The sequence below is a fragment of the Panthera onca genome, chromosome C2, assembly GCF_046562875.1.
Source record: "Panthera onca isolate mPanOnc1 chromosome C2, mPanOnc1 haplotype 2, whole genome shotgun sequence".
Taxonomy (NCBI): Eukaryota; Metazoa; Chordata; class Mammalia; order Carnivora; family Felidae; genus Panthera; species Panthera onca.
This window is the reverse complement of record NC_138347.1, coordinates 145,666,749-145,686,323: the sequence shown is the minus strand read 5'-3', so window position 1 is coordinate 145,686,323 and position 19,575 is coordinate 145,666,749. Positions and strand designations below refer to the sequence as shown.

Sequence of the window (19,575 nt, the reverse complement as noted above, 5' to 3'; positions counted from 1 at the left end):
TTGGGGAACTCCATAGAAAGGTAATTACGCTAACCACCCTCCACCCATCCACCCCTTCCAACAGTGAAAAGGAAATATGATTTACGCAAATGTTGAATCCAGTGGGTGAAGATACAAATTAAATAGTGAATTTATTATGGTTTTGATAAATTTTACTTGGGAACACAACTCTGACAGGAGCTGTGACATGACCATCTAACTTTGGAGGCTGGAGTTAGAGGTCAGTAAAGGGTTCTTTGAAGAAAAGACATTTAAGCCAGTCTCTGGAGGATAAATACGCAGAAGCCAGGGTAAGAGTCACGACAAGTGTAACAGTCAAGAAGGGTTTCTTGTGCCCAGCATACAGGGCAGGAAGAGAGCAGGCCAGGAAGTTGAGTGATGTCACGGATAATGATGTCAGGAATGATGTCGGCAAGGCTGGGAAATCCAATCGCTCAGGCCATATGGAGGGATATATGGAGGCCATATGGAGGCCCCTGACATGTTCATATCTGTATTTTAAAGAATCATTTAGAACCTCTCTATGCAAAATGCCCCAAAAGAGGAAGGCTGCCTTCAAAGCGGGCATAACAGAACAATTTAAAATTCCCACTTTTCCTCAGTTCCTAAAGAAAACAAAACTTTACAGGTTTTTACTCTTTTATGACGCCATATACTATGATTATAGTTTTTGCCTCTTACAATGTACATTACTGGCTTCTGCACTAAGAAGAATACTCTTCACTGTAAGCAAACTGAAAGCATATAGGAAAGACAAAAGTGAGAGAAATGATCAGCCCAATCTCTGGCTTATACGCTGAACTGTGCCTCCCCCTGAACCAATTCCTATGTTGAAGTCCTAGCGCCCAATAGCTCATAATGTTACTGGATATGGAGATAGGACCTCGTAAGGGTGGCTCCTCATCCAATCTGATTGATGTCCTTTTAAAAAAAAGAGATTAATACGTAGACACAGGGGGAAGACCATGTGAAGACAAAGGGACAACAAGGTCATCTATGACAAAGCGAGAGGTCTCAGCCAAACCTGCCGGCACAATGATCTTAGACTTCTCTGGCTTCTAGAACTGTGAGAAAATAAATTTGTGTTGTTTAACCCACCCAGTCTCTTGTATGCTTTATGGCAGCCCTTGCAAATAATACACTCTGTACCAAAAGCCCCTTGTTAAAAAAAAAAAAAAAAAAAAAAAAAAAAAAAAGTCACCATAGGAGCTTATACACTATTCAAGACTCATTGCACTGGCAAAATTCAGAGCCCCAGGCAATGTGATTAGCTCTGCCTAGATGACGCAAAGGAACAGTTACGAACGATCTGGAAAAAGTGAATGCCGCAAGGATACATTCAAGTCAAGGAGATTTTCTTCCCTCTGCTTCCTTGTCTTCAAATCATCATGCATCTTGTATATCTACCAGTCTACTAGAACGTGGTGGGGAATCAGAACTTTAACGCATGGTCCATGACTTCTACGAAGTCAAGTTAGACATCAGTTCACAGTTAATTTCCAATTTGTTATCTTTCAAAGTGGGTTAATAAAAGTTGGTTTGCAATGGCGTTCCACATAATGGCAGGGTTCGTTATAAAGGGACACACCTGTCTACAATGGGCTGACTTCCAGATGACACGAACATCCATCCACTCATCCATGTGAAGTCAGCTGGAGACCCATAAACACACCAAGCCATGGAGACACAGCTCTTACTCTCATGCTTTGTTGTTAAGCAGTTTCTTTCTCTCTGAGGTTTCTTGAGCTTTGTTTTTCATGAAAGCACAGCAGGTACAACCATTTTAACTCTATTCCTGGCTGAGATCTTCTTTTGTAAACATTCCCTTAAAGTTAAGATGAAAACTACTTTTCCTTTTCCGACAACGAAAAAAGTACAATATTCTTTCTTCTGTGCTGTGTAAAACATCAAAACCACACAGCTAGGGCCTCTTAAATGCAAATGCCCTCCTGACCCCCCCTTATTTTTCTGGGTTCCTTGGGACTTTCCAACAATTCCTGTTTCTCAAATTCTTTCTTCTCTTCCTTCTCTTGAATGAGAAATTCTATCGTCTAATTCTTTGGAAATCAATGCAAAAGCATTTGGATGCTTTGTTCACCACATGGGCTCTTTAGCTTTGGGGTACTGGGCATTTATTACCACTAGCAGAAATTGGCAGCATCTGATTTTGCTAATCTACAGGCATAGAGAGAACTGGGAATTGGGTATGCATATCATTATGACCCAAGACACATATAACCATTCGATGTACATATTTTAGCAAGCACAACATATTTATAATTACAATGAAATTCTTTGGAGCGAGGCCAAGATACAGAGTCGGTTTGAAAAGCTACTTTTTCTGGAGAGGGGGGAAGGGGTAAAAACGTTCTATTACTGTGGGCCTTATGCTAGAAAGGAACGGAATTAAAAGGGAATCATGAGGAAAGACAAGTAACACACACACGTAACAAGTGTTTTACCTGGCAAAGCCAACGCCTCTGCTGACTCCATTAGCATCTCTTAGTATTCTTGTGGAAATGACATGTCCAAAGGGTTTCAGCATGTTCTCAAGCTCCTGCTCATCCATAGAAATGGGGAGATTTGAGATGTATAGGTTTGTTGGGTCTTGCTCTTGTTGCTAAGGGGAAGAAACAAACGCATTAAGTTCTGAATATTGAAAAACGTATTCCACAAATGGCTAAACTTTTGCATGAACGGCGATATAGATTCCAATCTCCAACACACTCTTGAATGTTCGTTTTCTAAGGGTGCTACCTCTTTTTCATGAATTCCCTTCCCGTGGAGTGTTTCTTATAGAAACAATGTCATAAATGAAAACCAAGCTTTCTATTCAGCCTCCTTAGAAACGAAAAACAAACTTTTCTTGCAAATGAACTCAGGAAATGTGTATTCTCTTTGATTACCACTAACTACCATTGTTACTACCCCTGGGTCAACCACCATCACCACTAGTTACTAATGTTGCACTCAGTGAGTGCTTACAACAGGGCTAAGCATTGTTATTCACAGTTAATGTGCATTATTTGAATCAACAATAAATATGATTGCTACCATTCTGCAGATGACAAAATTGACCCCTAACTTGTCCAAGTTACACAGCTGGTAAGTATCAAAGCCAGGGCTGAAATGTGGGGCTATCACCAAAGTCCATAGGCTTCACTGTTCAGCTGCCTTCCACTAGACCCATGGCTGTGGGAGGAGGGGAGTCACATCAGCCTCAGCATCATTGTGGAATTTGCTAAACATGAAAATCCTCAGGGCTTACCCCAGAACTACGGAATTAGAAACTTTGAGGGTGGGACAAGCAATCTGTGTTTTGACAAGCCCTCCAGGTGATTCTGATGACTGCTCAAGTCTGGAAAATGCTATTCTACACCATACATGAATATTTATATATGAATGAGATAATGATGTCTATCATTTTCTAATCCAACAGCAATAGTGCTAAATAAGTTTCCTTAATAGAATGAGAACCCAAACAATTGCTAGCACGATCTCCATGTGTATGGACGCTCTCTATTTCACACACTGAATTAATGTTGGAATATAATTGTATATACGTTTCAAGATAAAACAACTGGAAACCTGCCATATTATAACCATTAATATCAAAATATATCATATATTTAAGTGCACCATTACATTTTAACCAAAGCAACAACCTTAACTTCAAGGATAAGTGAGATTACATTAGAAAAAAAATCCAAAATCTATAGGAAATGACATTATGTAATCATAAAACATCTTTTGTGAAGAGATACCATATTCTGTAGAATATGTGAGGTTTTAAGCATGATGAAAAAAATACAATGAACAAGATTCCAAGTATTGTTTCAAGTCAGAAAACCAGTTTTGGTATAAAACAAAACTATTGTTTTTAGTCTTGTTTTTTGTTTTATTTGAGAGACAGAGAGAGTGTGAGCAGGGGAAAGGGGCAGAGAGAGAGAATCTTAAGCACGTTCCACGCTCAGCATGGAGCCGATGTGGCGATTTTTCCCACGACCCTGGGATCAGGACTTGAGCCGAAATCACGAGTTGGACATTTAACTTATTGAAGCCACCTAAGCTACTGTTTTTAACTGCACTAAATATTCATACAGGTCATAATATTTTTATTAAGCTTTCAGATTAGTAAGTTCTATCATTAGGTTAATTTTTTAAAACATAGTTTAGTTTCCAAGCTTTTGTATCACCATGGAAAATGGTAAACATAAACATAGAATCAATCAGAAAAAGACAACACAGCTTCAATATTTAGGAAAAGTGTCAATGCAGAAACTATACAGCTGTAGTCAGTCTCTTTCTCTTCCTCTCCCTCTCTCTCTAACACACACACACACACACACACACACACACACACACACACACACTAGCGTGATCCTAGAGAGAAACAGAGATGATATTATCTGTTATTCATTCCTAAATGGTCATGATTATGTTTGTTTTTTGGTTGGTTGTTTGCTTTGCTGGGGTGGTGGAAAGAAAAAAGAAAATAAAAAGTCGTGTGTCAGATACGTTAATAAAGAATCTTATGCACATACAATGTTTAAACTATTTCACTACCCACCATTTAATTTTAATCTTTATATTATCACTCCAAAGGTAGCTTGGCAAATATCATTATATTCATTGGATAATGAAGAAACGGAGCCATGAAGATTCATCATCTTGCCCAAGGACAATCTGATAATTAGTGACAGGGTTGGAATTAGATTTAGCAACCGGTTTCCTATCTTCCAGCTCAGTGTGTTTCTCACTAGCCCAGTGTTTCCCAAGCCTCAATCACCTGCATATTACCTGAGAAATCTTTGGCAGCCATGTATATTTTTTTATTTGCTTTCTTTAAACCAACATACCTTTGGCCTTAAATAAGTTCATTTAAAAAGTAATTTATGTTGCTACCAAACTAAAAATCTGGTATTACCTGGCATAAATAAATTACTGTAAGAACAGGAAACAAATCAGTGTTATTAAATTATAGCTAGATGCTGTTTGTTTGCAAAAGGCATTGACTCTCGTGATTGACTTTTTCTGTTACAAATGAGATTCGTAATTAAGACAGGAGTGACAAGCATGCTAACAGCAGATGGATTCTTTTTGTTCTGGGAAGAGTCAAAATTGAGACAGAATTCCAAAAAGAATAATTTTCTTATGATGCACTTTCTGGACCCCACACACCTAGATTTGCTTAAGTTCATTAAAGAGACATGTCCCACAGATTGAGAGTTCCGACATTAACCCTGAATTTCTCAGAGGGGGCACACGGTAGTCCCATGAATAGGTTAGAATTTGCCCAGTATTCTGCACCCCTTTGTCATCGATGAGGCTAAATAACCACAGCCAGCCAATCCACTATCCCAGGGTACTGTACAGACCTTTTCATTTTCTCTAGGCAAGAACGTATTAGTTTATCCTGATGCAATTTCATTTCCAAATTCTCCAAGTGCAGAATGCAATGAAGCTTCTCAAAATCATGTGGGATAATCACGCAGAGCTTAGTTCATAAGGGGGTGGTCAGTAAGCTATTTTCTGAATCCAAATTCAAACAGCAAGGCTAACTCCTTAATTTGTATTCACAGGAAGAATATAATGTTGGGCAGTGTTATTTATTAAGTAATTCTGTCCTTTGAAATTCAGTATTAGTCTTGAATATATTTGTTGACTTGACAATAGAATTTAACTTCTGCATAAAATGAATTTTAGAGTAATATGTGCACTCCTATTTTTACTTTTAATGTTATCTATGTATCAGGTTTATGTAAATTGATGGCAACTTTCAAAAGCTTCTTTGGCACTACGAACTACTAAAGAGCACCTGACTTTTAACTTTTCAGAAAAAAATTCTCAGGTGAGAATTGCAATCTAAAACAACTTCAAGAAAAAAAAATTTTTTTTAACTTTTTAACTTAAATTTGCATGATCATTTAGTTCGAGAATTGACCTTAGGGGACATATTCCATATTCTTCAATCTGATCATTTCATAAATGGCAAAAAAAAAAAAAAAAAAAAAAAAAAAAAGCTAAAGGAGCAGTTATAACTCACTCAAGTCCACCCAGCTAGCAACAGGCTAGAAATAGAACCCTGGTCCTTTTTACCTGGCGTGATGTCCTTACCAATTCATGACACTGCCTTTTCTCTTAAGAAACAATGAATAACAGATAGCAGGTTGTAGTTCAAAGGAATTATTAGTATAGGCAAGAGTTAATACCTCTGAATTCCCTATTTTATTCATTGTTGCTTATTCATCAATTAACTTTTGCTATAGAATTAAGACTATCAAAAAAGAAAAAAAGTTCATGGCATTGGTCAGTATTTTTTACACACTCACAGAATGAATATTCTGCCATGTAAACTCATTTGTAAAAGTATATGACTACAATTCACACACGTATTACACTGAATTGACCAGGTCACCAAAAGTAACTCCCCATTTTTGGCCTGCTTCTACACCTTTTCATGCAAGGATTTCTTGATTTATTATTAAATTGATTTTATTATTAAATTAAATTATTATTTAATAATGATTAAATTAAATTATTATTATTTATTATTAAATTCATTTAATTTTGTCATGAGATTGTGAAACAGCAAAGTATCCTCTCCATTATGAATGAAAGCAGAGACCTGTCATTTCACTCGAGAATATGTAAATAATTCATTTTTTCCTGAAATGACTTCCTTTTTCTTGCATTTTTTGTATATGTAAATGGCCAAAATAAGATTTATTGGCACTCATTGGCTCTTTAACAGTAAGACAACTTCAGAGTTTCAGAGCATTTCAAGGTGGCTAAGGGAAATGACTACAAATGGAGGATAATAATGGTTGCCCTTATCTAGATCAAAGGTTACATCTGTTGGGGAAAATCACTGTGAAGAAAAAATGTGATCACTGGTTGATCCATTAGTTGCACGTGGGCAGTTGGAGGCTCCTCACCCCCTCCCCTGTCCTTGGAATGTGGATTCCCCTTGCTTTCTCCACTCCCAGAGGCTGCTCCAAGGACATAGCCTTGAGATAATGATGTGAGGATGAGACCATCTGGATGGTATGCGTGACTGAACCCAGTTAAGGCTTTCATATAAACTTTTCAGATTTGGCAAGTGGGTAGAGAGATCTAATCATTTCATCACTGCCCAAGGTAAGCCTTGTATGCAAGTTCCTTTTACTCATGAAACCTGCCACTTACCTACCTGACTTGACTCTTTCCTTCCATCTCTCCCCATCCTCTGAGTACTGGGACCAGTTTCAGAATACACCTTGGAAGCTCCAAAGGAGCTTGTAAACCAACAGTATCTAGAGCTGTTTTTGGATACACGTGATGGCTATTACATACACATGATTCTGAAAAAGGTAGTTAGTAGAACAAGACTTCAAAACTTAATCTGATAACACTCAGACTTGATGAAACTAAATATTTAGGAAACAGCTTTAGCATTAGAGACTTTAGAACAATGTTTATTAAGCCATCTGGGATGAAGACTGTTTTTATTTTCAATCTGTGATGGAGCAGTATTTGTAAAATACAATGAAAATACGTTAACAGAAAATAAAATAAAGTTGAAAGGTATGCAAAATAAAGCTGCTTTTTATTATTACATTTGATAGACCAAAATTACATTTGAATTAAATGTCGTATTGATGTGAAATTGTTACATAAGGTTTTAAATGCTGACTTACAATTTCTGTTACTTATTTCATTGTGAGCAGTACCATTTTGTGGACCAAACTTTAAGTAACAGTGTTTTAGGGGACTGTGTTCCTTTTTTTTCCATCACAATATAATACCCTATGGTTATTAGTTTTTGTTTACTTTGTATACTGTCAAGTCCTATTTTTAATCACAAAATTGTGTGTTACCGATTTATAGTCATTTTTGAACAATTACACAAACATGTCTCAAGATGAATTATCTGAAGCAGGGGTGACAGAACATCCAGAAATATCCTGAGGAAGTTTGAAATAACTTTAAAGCAAACATGTGACAATATAATACTTTAAAAATATGTTGGGAGGGATGTTCATACAGACTGAAGATAATAATATATTACCTTACAGAGAGCAGAGTTTCACAGTATTCAAAGTGGTTCAGGGTCATTTTATTTCATGTGGCCCTTTGTAATAATCCCAGGAGGTAGGAGAGGCAAGCAAGAGTTATCACCTCCTTTCTACAAATGAGAAAACTGGTTCTGATATCTGGGAAGGGTGACCAAGGTCACATGGCTTAGTAGGCAAATAAACAACATCATAAGTGGCAGTTTCTGACTCTTGATCTGATACTCTTTCTACTAGACTACACCAAGTCTGAGGATTGCCTATAAATACTGCAATTCAATGGGTCTCCCCTATAATAGAAAGGAAAATCAATGGGGAGACGAAGGAGAAATTGTTTTTTTAATGGAATAGTCTATTTTAAATGTTGTAGCAATTTAAAAGTTAATAACATAAACTGTTTTCTCTCACCCTGAAACAGAAGCAAGGAGTCAGAGCCTCCCATGTAAACAACCGGCCTAAAGGCATCAGAGGTTTTGGAACTAGTTTACCACTAACTTTGTATAAAGTTGTCTAGTAATATTCTCAACACGTTTGGTGCATGGCTGTTGGAGTCGTGGCACCTCTAGACAAGGCCTGGAGGAAGCCTACAGTTCTGGCCATATTTGCTTCAGTACCATACATGTATCTCCTGGTTATTTCACATGCCAACTTCCCTGTGCCACGGGGGGCGCAGATGGTTTGGTCAAACATTATTCTGGATGTATCTGTGAGGATGTTTTCTGGGTGAGTTTAACATTGGAATTCGTTGACTGAGTAAAGCAGACTGGCCTTCTAATGTGGGCAGGTCTCATCCCCTAAGCTGAAGACCTGAACAGAACAAAAAGACTGAACTCCTGAGTTAAGAGAGTACTCCTCCCATCTGAGGGCCTTCAAGCTAGGACCATTTAATTTTCCTGCCTTCAGGCTCAAATTGACATGATGGTTCTTCCTAGGTCTCAAGCCTGGTGGCCTTCACACTGGAACTATATACCCATCAGCTCTCCTGGAGCCTCCTGCTTGATGACTGTAGACCTTGGGGCTTGTCAGCCTCCATAATCATGTGAGTAGATTCCATATAATAAATACATACATACAACATATATGTATATGTTATAAATATGTATCTCTCCTATTGGTTCTATTTCTCTGAAGAACTCTAATACAATGGGTTAATTGTGTTAAATCTGTATTGCTACGAAACCATAAGGACACATGGTCAGCTCTGACCTTCACACTAGGACTTCTGTACTCCTTACTCACAGAGCCATGGCCTTTGAGAGAGGCACCGCCTTTCCCTAAGATAAGTGCTCCAGAATCCTACATCTGAGGTAACACATTAAAGAACAAAGGAAAAAGTAAAGAAGGTCTTCCAAGAAGTAGGCTTTCACCCCTACATGGTGGCTAATAAACCCTGTCCTGTTTGCTAAGTGGTGAAGGGGGTCATCCTGTGTTTTCAATCACCTTCTTCCTCTACTAGAAGAGAAAGGGTGATGTTTCTTCCCCAGTTTCCCATGGTGATGGAGTTGGAGGAGGATGAGGCATATCAGTTTTTCCTCCCAAGGCACCAATAACAACAATTTCCCTAAAATAAGAATCAATAAGAACAGATCCTATAAGGAACACATGTTTTAAAAGAAGCACTTAATTATTTCAGATTTAATGCAAGCATAGCATTGGCAACTGGAGTTCATGTCCTCAAGTTCAGCTGGAGGGTTTAATTCTGGAAAACAAACTCGACACAGGCCTGACTGAAACCATGCCAGGTGCTTAAGACAGCCTGCGCCGCTGGTCATTTGCGCTATTCTTTAAGGCTTTTATTTCTAGATCAATTGAGCAGCCTCGAGTTGAGATGAGCAGAGAATGATTAAATGAGCCTCTCGAGTCTTTATGACTGAATTTGAATTACCTGTGGTCCTGGAACAGGTGGCCAGATTGGATTCCTGGCTTTCCTTGACTTCTCCCTCCACATGCACCTCATGAACTCGAGCTCAGTACCGCCCGTTATCAGCCCTGACGTGATGGTTTCTCCTGTGAGAAAATGCTAAATTAACATATTACAATATTGAGATCTCTCTATAGTTTTATTGTAATATATTACGGTATCACAAATATGTATGGTTTTGTACTCTGGGTCCTGACAGTCAGAAATGAGAACAGGAAACCAAACTATAGAGAACTACTCAATATTGTAAACAAATCGCACGGCGTTTTCTCAGAGTCCAATCCACCTCTCTGAATGGGTTCTCTGGGATGTCTATTTTATCAGCCTGTTGTGAACTCTGGGACAAAAAGTCGTCGCTTTATTTGTTGACAGTGACGATGATCCTCTTTCAAACAACCGGAAGCATGGTAATGGTGTGAACATAGCTATACGTTTACCATGTTACCCTGTTACTTTCTTCTGGAATATCTGCCACAACACATATAAATAGAGAGCAGGGCAAACCATTTTGTATCTTCTGCCTAGGACGTGGCAGCTTAGATTTGCTGAGGCTCACATGAACACGTGAAATATACACGCACGTATCTCTGAGATGTAAAGATCCCAGGGATGTAGAGTTCCACTCGAGGGCAACCATTCTCATTGCATTCCATGTAGATGACAGCCCCAGAGCACAACACAAGCGGTCACTCTTAGAACTGTGCAAGAGTGCTTGCGTGGCTAACACCATGTCTAGGAAATTTTAGGGAGGCCCGATAAAATAAGGACACCCTGTTAAAGGTGAATTTCTGATAAATTACAAATAACTTTTTTAGTATAAGTATTCACACATATTGCATGGGGCACACCTATACTATAATATTCATTGCTACAAGGGATTAACATTACTATCATATTATATAAATTATTTGCTGTTAGATAGGATTCATATTATTACTATTTTATGGTAAAATAGTATCAAATATTTCCTTATTTATTGATCTATTAAAGTTTATTTGTTTTTAGAGAGAGAATGAGAGAGAGAGAGAGAGAGAGAGAGAGAGAGAGAGAGAGAGAGACAGCATGAGCAAGGGAGGGGCAGAGAGAGAGGGGAAGAGAGAGAGAATCCCAAGTAGCCTCCACAGTGTCAGCGCAGAGCCCGGCGCGAGGGCTTGATCTCACGAATCTTGAGATCATGAGCTGAGCCGAAATCAGGAGTTGGACACTCAACCAACTGAGCCACACGGGCACCCCAAGAATTTAAGGATACATGACACTAAAAATTTAGTACAGTGCCAGCTACGTAGGGGAAACTCAGTAACTCATTATTCTTTCTATAATTACGATTAAATTAAAAATAAAGAAATTTAGGACATGGCAAGAGGACAGTCACTAACTAAATGTAAATCATGTATATAAAAGAACAATTATTACTATTTAGAACCTGTCCCTCTGCATTCCTCACAGGTGCAAACTTACTAGACATTAAATTATGTGGAGGTGGGTATGTCCAACCAAAGGGGAGATCCTTAAAATGTGGCTACTGTATCAGCACGAGAATCTAGAAATATATCATGGTGGGGAAGGGTGAACAGAACAATGCTCCCATCATTTATGAGCTAAAAAGATTAATGATTTATTACGAGGCTCATTAATCAAAATCGTATGGCTTTTTTTCTTTCTTTCTTTTTTTTTTTTTTTTTTTTTTTTTAGGGAGCAATTCCACTGTTCAAGTCAATTAGCCCACCAAAGCTATTACACCAAAGAAGCTGGAATGTTATTCAGACTTCCCTGGGAGTATTTAGAGTATAAAATAAATGCTATTATTCAGAAGATACCAAATTGCTAAGCTTCTTAAATTCATACAATTGGGAACCTGCAGTACATTAAAATACTGAAACTCATTAAGAGTCTTTTCTTCCCAGCTTTAGAGTCATTGGCATTCTCAGCACAGTTAAGAACAATAAAAAGCTCCTGGCTTCCTAGGAAAGAGTGGCTTGCACTCCTCCAGCTCCACTTCAATGAATCACTGAGGCAGAACTGGTGCCCAGCCTTCGAGACAACAGCAGCTCCTGCTGGATTACCCTAATACTTGAATAGGACTGGAAAATGAGCTAACATGCTACATTAAGAGGAGAGAAAAGAGCAGTTAGCTTATAGCCATCATTTACCTTCATTAGCGCTCTATTCAAAGCATTTGAGCATAAATATACAAAATGTTAGTAATGATTTAACTCATAAAATAAGAATCGATGAGTCTCTGCTTATATAAGTGAATGACTAATGAGGGATCCTTTAAGTAGAATGGAAACTAATAAATGTAGAAGGGATGTTGGAATTGCAAAATCACCACTCGGCAGTCATAGTAATAATAACTGACTGATCTAAGAATGATCAATGATCAGTGTTTGGCAAAAGATGTGAGTGAAAGTTTGATGAGAAAGAAGAAATGGACATAATCTCAAAGAATTTCCCCCTAATCTCAGAGACTCCCCCCACCAAATAGTTATTAATTACAAGGGGAAAATAGTAACTTTTCCATGGAGGTACTTAGTAGCCATTACTTTAAATGATCAAAGTAGCATCACCAAAATGGGAGAAGTGAACACCACGTGCCTCCTCATATGATGCACTAGAAGGCACTCACTGTGGCATTCATTCCACCAATGCATGCCCGGACTCTACCCATTGGAAAACATCAGACAGACCCAAGTTGAGGGACATTCTATACAATAACTGGTCTGCAATCTTCAAAATGTCAAGACGAAGAAAGACTAAGGAACTATTCTACATTAAAGACACTAAAGAGACACAGTATGTAAATGTAACAATTGATCCTGGATCCCACCCCTGTAAAATGTGTGTTTACTATAAAGGACATTAGTGAGAATTTACTAACGTCTATTGATTAGACCTTTTTAGTGTATCAATGTTAATTTCCTGATTTTGATCATTTTACTCTGTAAGCGTGCCCTTGTTATTAGAAAATACATTTAAAGTATTTATGCATAATGGGGCATGATGTCTGTAATTACTCTCAAGTATTTTAGAATAATGAGAATAATATGTATATATTTATGGAGAAAATGATAAAAGTAAATGTGAGAGATGTTTAGTATATGGAAAATCTGGATAAGAGATGATACTACTTCTGCAGCTTTTTGTAAGCTTGAAATTATTTGAAAATAGAAGTTAAAACAACTGCAAAAATAAAATAAACAAGCCATTACTCTTGATAGCTAAAAGCCCCCCAAAATAAATATTCATCTTAAGTACTTCACCTTATAAAAGAAACATAAGGCAGCACACATTCTTTGTCTTGCATTCAGACTTACTCCCTCAAGACAGAAAGAACAAAAAACATGGAATTCAGCATCTGTGTCCCTTGATACAAGGTGATTACCATACTCAACACCTTGGACAATGTCCATTTGTCCAGCTCATTAGCGTACTTTTAGCTCATGGTCTCTGCTAAGAGTTTTAGTAATATATCTGCTTGGGTGTTTGAACAGAGACAATAAAGGTGGAGACTCAAACTAGATCCCAGGAATCTAGAAAAAAACAGTGCATAAAAGGAGAGTGAGATGAATTCACTTTTAAGTATAGACATAATTCTTCTCCAACACCACCTTGCTTCCTAAGACCCTGACAGATTTTTTCCTCATTATGTAGCCTATATATGCAGTATCAGGATTATTTCCTCCTTCATATACATGAAACTGATGATTTTGAGAGTAACTTGTAATTTCACACACAACATGGGGTGAGTCAGTGGTCACTCAATTTGAATGATGCACAGATTAGTGAGGCATCTGAGGGCAATTTTGCCCCCAGGAGACATTTGGCAATATCTGGAAACATTTTTTTTTTGTCACAACCGTAGTGAGGGGGCTGCTCTTGGTATCCCACAACATACAGGAAAGCCGCTTACAACAAAGAGTTATCTGTGAAAGAAAATATCTGTCTGGCCAAGGTTGAGCATCCTGGTATCAACCCCTCTAAAGAGAAAAAAAAATGTATACATATACACATATGTGTGTGTGTGTGTGTGTGTGTGTGTGTGTGTATACACAATATGTATGTATATGTATACAATTATGTATATATACATAAAATATGTATGTATATACACAAAAATATGTATGCATAAACACACGTGTGTGTATAAACATGCATATATATACCATTATTAGATATCCATCACTCTATGTTAGTAGATATTATATGTTTTATATAAATATACACAGTAGACTTCCAGCTTTGACTTGGTTGTTTTCATTAAAGTGAACTCAAATATATGCAAATGCTTAATTAATGAGGTAAAAATGCCTCTGTTTGTAGCTCGTACGCAACTAGTAAACCAAATACACTTTAAAATTGCATAAACGCAAAGTTGCATAACCAATACAATTTAATTAAAACATTAATTGAGTATCACGGATGATGTTGCTTGCAACGTGAATATGTTTTTGACTGCTGCGCATCAAATATTTTTGAAATTCATGGTCTATGTTCTTTTTGCCATGTGACATTGTGATCCTTCACCACTTCCTTGTATTTGCATTACTATAAAATCTTCATCTGGGCTTAGCTTGCCAGGCTAACAGCTTTCATGTGGCTTGAAAGCATCATTTACTGATTACATCTGCCTGGTTCTTTCCTCATCAGTCCCAGACAATAACAGTAGGCCTCTTTGGCACAATGTGATTATAGACATAAATACAGACACAGGCAGTGACATCAACTGGTCAGCCAGATGATCTCAAATATGCTTTCATAACCTTTTAAACTTAGAGTCATAGGATGGAAATCCCCAAGTTTGCAAATTCTCATAGGGAACTCATGAATCCTTAAGAATCACTTCCATGGACTTTGTTGAGAAAGATGCCCATACAAAGAAAAGCCACCAGGGATTTCTGGGGCCAATCTGGTTTCAGATCCAGATGTATTACTTGCATATTAGCTACAGGGAAGCATATATATACATTCATACACACATCCTGTAGTTCTGGACTAGTGAGTTCACTTCCTTAAGCCTTTGTCTCCTCACCATTTAAAAGGAGGATACTGCTACCATAGAGTTAAGGTGAGGGTGTGGGTTACAAGGACACTTTATAGATGTTAGTATTATAGATGTTAACATCTATATCTTCTCCTCCTCTTAAGCTACCATACACATTCACTGGTTGCCTGGCTATATTTTCTTCTCAAGTAAATGAGAAACAAAATAAAATTAAGCACTTGAGGAGGCATGTAACCATCAATTTTAGAATCCTATATTAAAGAAAGCACTAAATAAAAATGTACCTATTTACAGGTAAAGGTATTTAATTTATTAGCTATTCTGTGAAAACTACCTTATTTAGCATACAGCAAATCAGAAATCAAAGAAGACAGGTAGAAAATGGGCAAGAGAACAGAAATCACAGCTTCCTTTTATGTTTTTTTTTTCCATTTCCATTTTATTGTGAGCATTTTAAAAAGTGCCAGATTATGACTGACGATGGTTAAATATGATCAGATTTACACAGAGAAAGGATTGATGAATTTCAAATTAACTGAAAGGAAAACATTACAAAATCCATAGAATTCAAAACATGTTCCAGGCAGGTGGAAAAGCCAAGTTCCTGAGGCAGGAAAGAGCTTCCTCTTCATGAGGTCAAGGAAACAGGCCAGTGGATGGGACACACTGAGTAGGTAGAGGCATGAAAGGACAATGTGAAGGTATGTTGGGGCCATCAGTTGGGCACTGTAGGCCATGCCGAGCTGCATGATGGGAGCTGGGATCATGTTCTTATGTGTAGTGGGAAAGCACTGAAGAAGTTAAGGTGGGAGTGGGGTGGGGAAAACATGACCTGATTTGTTGAAAAAATAAATCTGGAAGAAAATGGAGAACTATGAAATAGGGTAGGGTTCCCATTAGGTGGGAAGCTTTTGCAATAGATCAGGAGAGTGATTATGGATACAGCAGTGGAGATGATGGTAAAGTAGGTGGTTTAAACAAAATCTGTTTTTAAGGTCAATTCTATGTACTTCTGCATGGCTGCAATATGAGGAATATGAGAAAGGAAGATTCAAGGATTATCTCAGGGTTTTGAGATTTGCATCTTCACCCGCAAAATTACTATTTGTTGTGGAAGAAGACATGGAGAGCCAAATCTGAAGAAAGAAATCTAGAACTCTCTTGGATACTTTAAGTTTAGATATCTACTTAGTTTCAAGAGTAGTGATGGTGTACAAATATAAACACCCAAGAAACCTGGAATCTCCTAAATCCAATTTTATAGACTAGCATGGCCAAGCACATTTATAGAACTAAGAAGACAGGAAACATATTTTCCTTGCAAGCAAAGGAATGCACACATCCGATCATAAAATATTACTTTAGAATCCAAGGCATCTGAATGATATCCATGCCCAAGATTTTCTCGGAGGACAGAGAAGACTTGCCCAAGCTCCCAAATCAAGTCTGGAGCTGGAAATTAAGATTCTCCCAGCTGCTGATTGAATATGTCTGTCTTTATGAAAATTTTCCAGACTCTTATAAGGAATATTTTCACAATGCACAAGTTCCCTTCAAATTATTTAGTTGTGGAACCTTGTAGTCAAAGCATGGCTTGTGCATCAGCAACCGTTGGTGGTTAGAAATGGAGAAAGTCAGGTGCTACCCCCGACCTGCTAAAGCAGATCTGTATTTTAACAAGATCTGCAGGTGATTCATGTGTACATAAGAGTTTGAGAGGCACTGTTATAGAAGTTAAATCACTCTTGGATTTAGGGAGGATTATTTAGCAAACCTCTAGATTCACACAGTAAAATGAAGACAAATACTGGCATTGTTCTCACTCAAATGATCATCTAGCCTACTCTAATATTCAGTGAGAAAAGCTGCCATTGAAAATAACAAAGTACCGTGGGCATGAACCGACTTGGAAATGTATCCAAGGTACCTTGCTGATTTTTTTTAACAAAGCTAGCTAAAGAACAGTATGCAGGGCAGGATTGTAGGTGATGCTCTATGGTCATAGGGCTCCACAGCACATCCCCTCGGCCCATCTGACTACAACACATCCACCTGGACGTTCACAGGCACCACTGCCAGTCTCATGACAAGCAGGTGCTGGGGGTCTTGCCACTCTGCCTTTTCCAAAGCTGCAGAAGGCTGCTCAGTGCACATAGGCATAGCCCAAGGTGCAGGGTAGTTCACAGCCTGGGGACAAATTCCAACCAATGGGGTATGGAAGTTGAACAATAAAAGCTTCAGCCTCCTCATCTGATGTGCATTCTACATGGCTCCTCAGAGTTCTCCAGTGAAAAGGAGCTCCAATCACCAAAGTCTGTTTATTAGAACATCCCTTTTGGACTTTTCTCCCATCTCCAACTCATATTCTTCATTCCTTTACTTCTATTTTCTGGATCACTTCCCAAGTAAACTAATCAAATCCTTGTCTCAGAATCTGCTCAGGAGGAAGGAAACTAATGCTATGTTTAAAGTGTATATAATACAGAGGCATTTGGGAGGCTCAGTCGGTTGAATATCAGACTCTTCCCTTTGGTTCAGGTCATGATCTCATGGTTTCATGAGTTCAAGCCCTGTGTCGGGCTCTGCACTGGCTGCCTGGAGCCTGCTTGGGATTCTCTCTCTCCCTCTCTTTCTCCCTCTCTCTCTCTCTCTCTCTCTCCCTCTCTTTCTCTGTCCCTTCCCCACTCACACTGTCTCTGTGTCTCTCAAAATAAATAAATAAAAATATTTTTTAAAAGTGCATATAACACAGATATGTTACAGACACAAGCATACAGACAAATGCATGTCTATGCACGGGGAAAGATGAGGAGACTTATCTAGAAAAATGATGTTGGTCTCTATGGGTAAATTTATAAGGGGCTCACATTGACATTTCTGTAGCATTATGATTACTATTATTTTACATTGGATGCTATTTTGCTAAACTTAAGAAAAAGGGAAAAATGGAAAACATCAGGAAGGGGCCTGTACAAAAGACAGATAACAAAATCCAGTGCATATAAAATTATATACTAAGAGCTGTCATTTTTGACTGTCCCTCTGTGGCTTTCCTTTCCCAAGAGAATCTGAGTAATAACGACAATGGGTTCCTTCAGAAAGAGTAGTTCTTCATCATTTTTATGAATTTTTTACCCTGAAAAATACAAAGTGTCTATGCCAAATTTCAAAATCAAGGATCCTGAAAAGACAGTGTATAATGAAGAGATCTAATCAGGTTATTATCAATTTGCCATGCAGTGAAATCATTTTTCTGCCTCTCTTCCTTCACTTTTGAAGTCTGCACTAGAATTACCAATTCTCAAGGTTATTGTTCATGAGGTGAGTGAGAGCACTGTAACAGTTCAAGCCCCACATTTTTGTGTAGTCTTAATGGGTCAATGGCCACATTACCATACACATTCAAGAATGGTGCTAACTTCTCCAGAAATATGAAAATATTTTTCAAAAATCAGCCATGTAGTAGTTCTAATTTAAAAGACACCAACCCAGATAGATCCCAAAAGCTGGATCTCATGATTTTGTCATAATTTTCATTTTAATGCTAGTAATTTAAAATTCACATTTGAGGAATACATGGGGTGGGGAGGAGGGCAGAAGACAAAGGAGAAGTGAGAATGTGATTCTTACAGAAATGAAGGTGTAAGCTTCGTACAATGCATGACAAAGGAAAAGAATATTGACTGGAAGTGAACAAGCGTATGTCAAAAACCAAACTAAACCACAACTATAATATCAAAAGAACAGTGTGAATGATGTGCACTGAGTAACAATACTAAGGATGACTACACTCTATTAAGCTCTTCCTTTGTGTTGAGCACCATGCCTTGCATTATCTCTAACACTTATATTTAGCAGTCACAGTGGGTATTATTGTCATCACTACTTTAAAGATGAAAAAATGGACACTATGTGCGGGTAAAGGACTGATCTAAAATCACACCGTGACCAGAGTTAAGATTCAAACAAGACCTGGGACTCTGGAGTCAAAGCTCTAGACCGATAGCAGATTACCACCAATCACATAACTTGTGCCAGCTCAAAATATCCAAAAACATGTGCCTTAAAATCAAGTGCTATGGCTGAAATGAAAAGAAAAAAATTATATGCGTGAGATACACATATATTGATAATCACTTCTTGGCTTACTATACCAGCCATAAACATGACTTGCCATGAGAGAAACAGATTAGGAGATACTGATCCGTATTTTATTAACAAAACTTCAGCAAACCAGAAGCTACTAGGACATGTGGAGCAAAGAAATTAATGAAAAGGAAACACATACCTACTTTTTTGGCCTGCTACCATCACAGAATAGTACTTAAAAGCAAAACTAGAAAAAAACCCTAAATATCCTACAAAATGGGAAAGCTTAATTTACTACATTTCCATAAAATGGAGGATCTTGTGGTTATTAAAAATGATTCTCACAGAAAGCTTTGATAAAAGAAAATATCAATGTCATAAAGTTATATGGGGAAAGCAGGCAAAAAACAAAAAAAAATGTGTTGGCACATCACACATTTGCACAGAAAAGAACCAGAAGAAAACATCAACTTTTTAATAATGGTTATCTCTGAGAGGGGGCATCAATA

General features: G+C 37.8%; 1 protein-coding gene across 11 annotated transcripts in view; it reads right to left on the bottom strand.

The window, feature by feature from the left end:
- The window catches only part of RBMS3 (RNA binding motif single stranded interacting protein 3), a 1,330,859-nt gene that overhangs the window by 275,039 nt on the left and 1,036,245 nt on the right, over positions 1–19,575 (bottom strand). For all 11 annotated transcript variants that reach the window (XM_060640721.3, XM_060640722.3, XM_060640720.3 and 8 more), the window contains one exon: positions 2,463–2,620. In XM_060640721.3, coding sequence (XP_060496704.3) covers positions 2,463–2,620 — 158 coding nt within the window. The remainder of the gene's footprint in view (positions 1–2,462; positions 2,621–19,575) is intronic.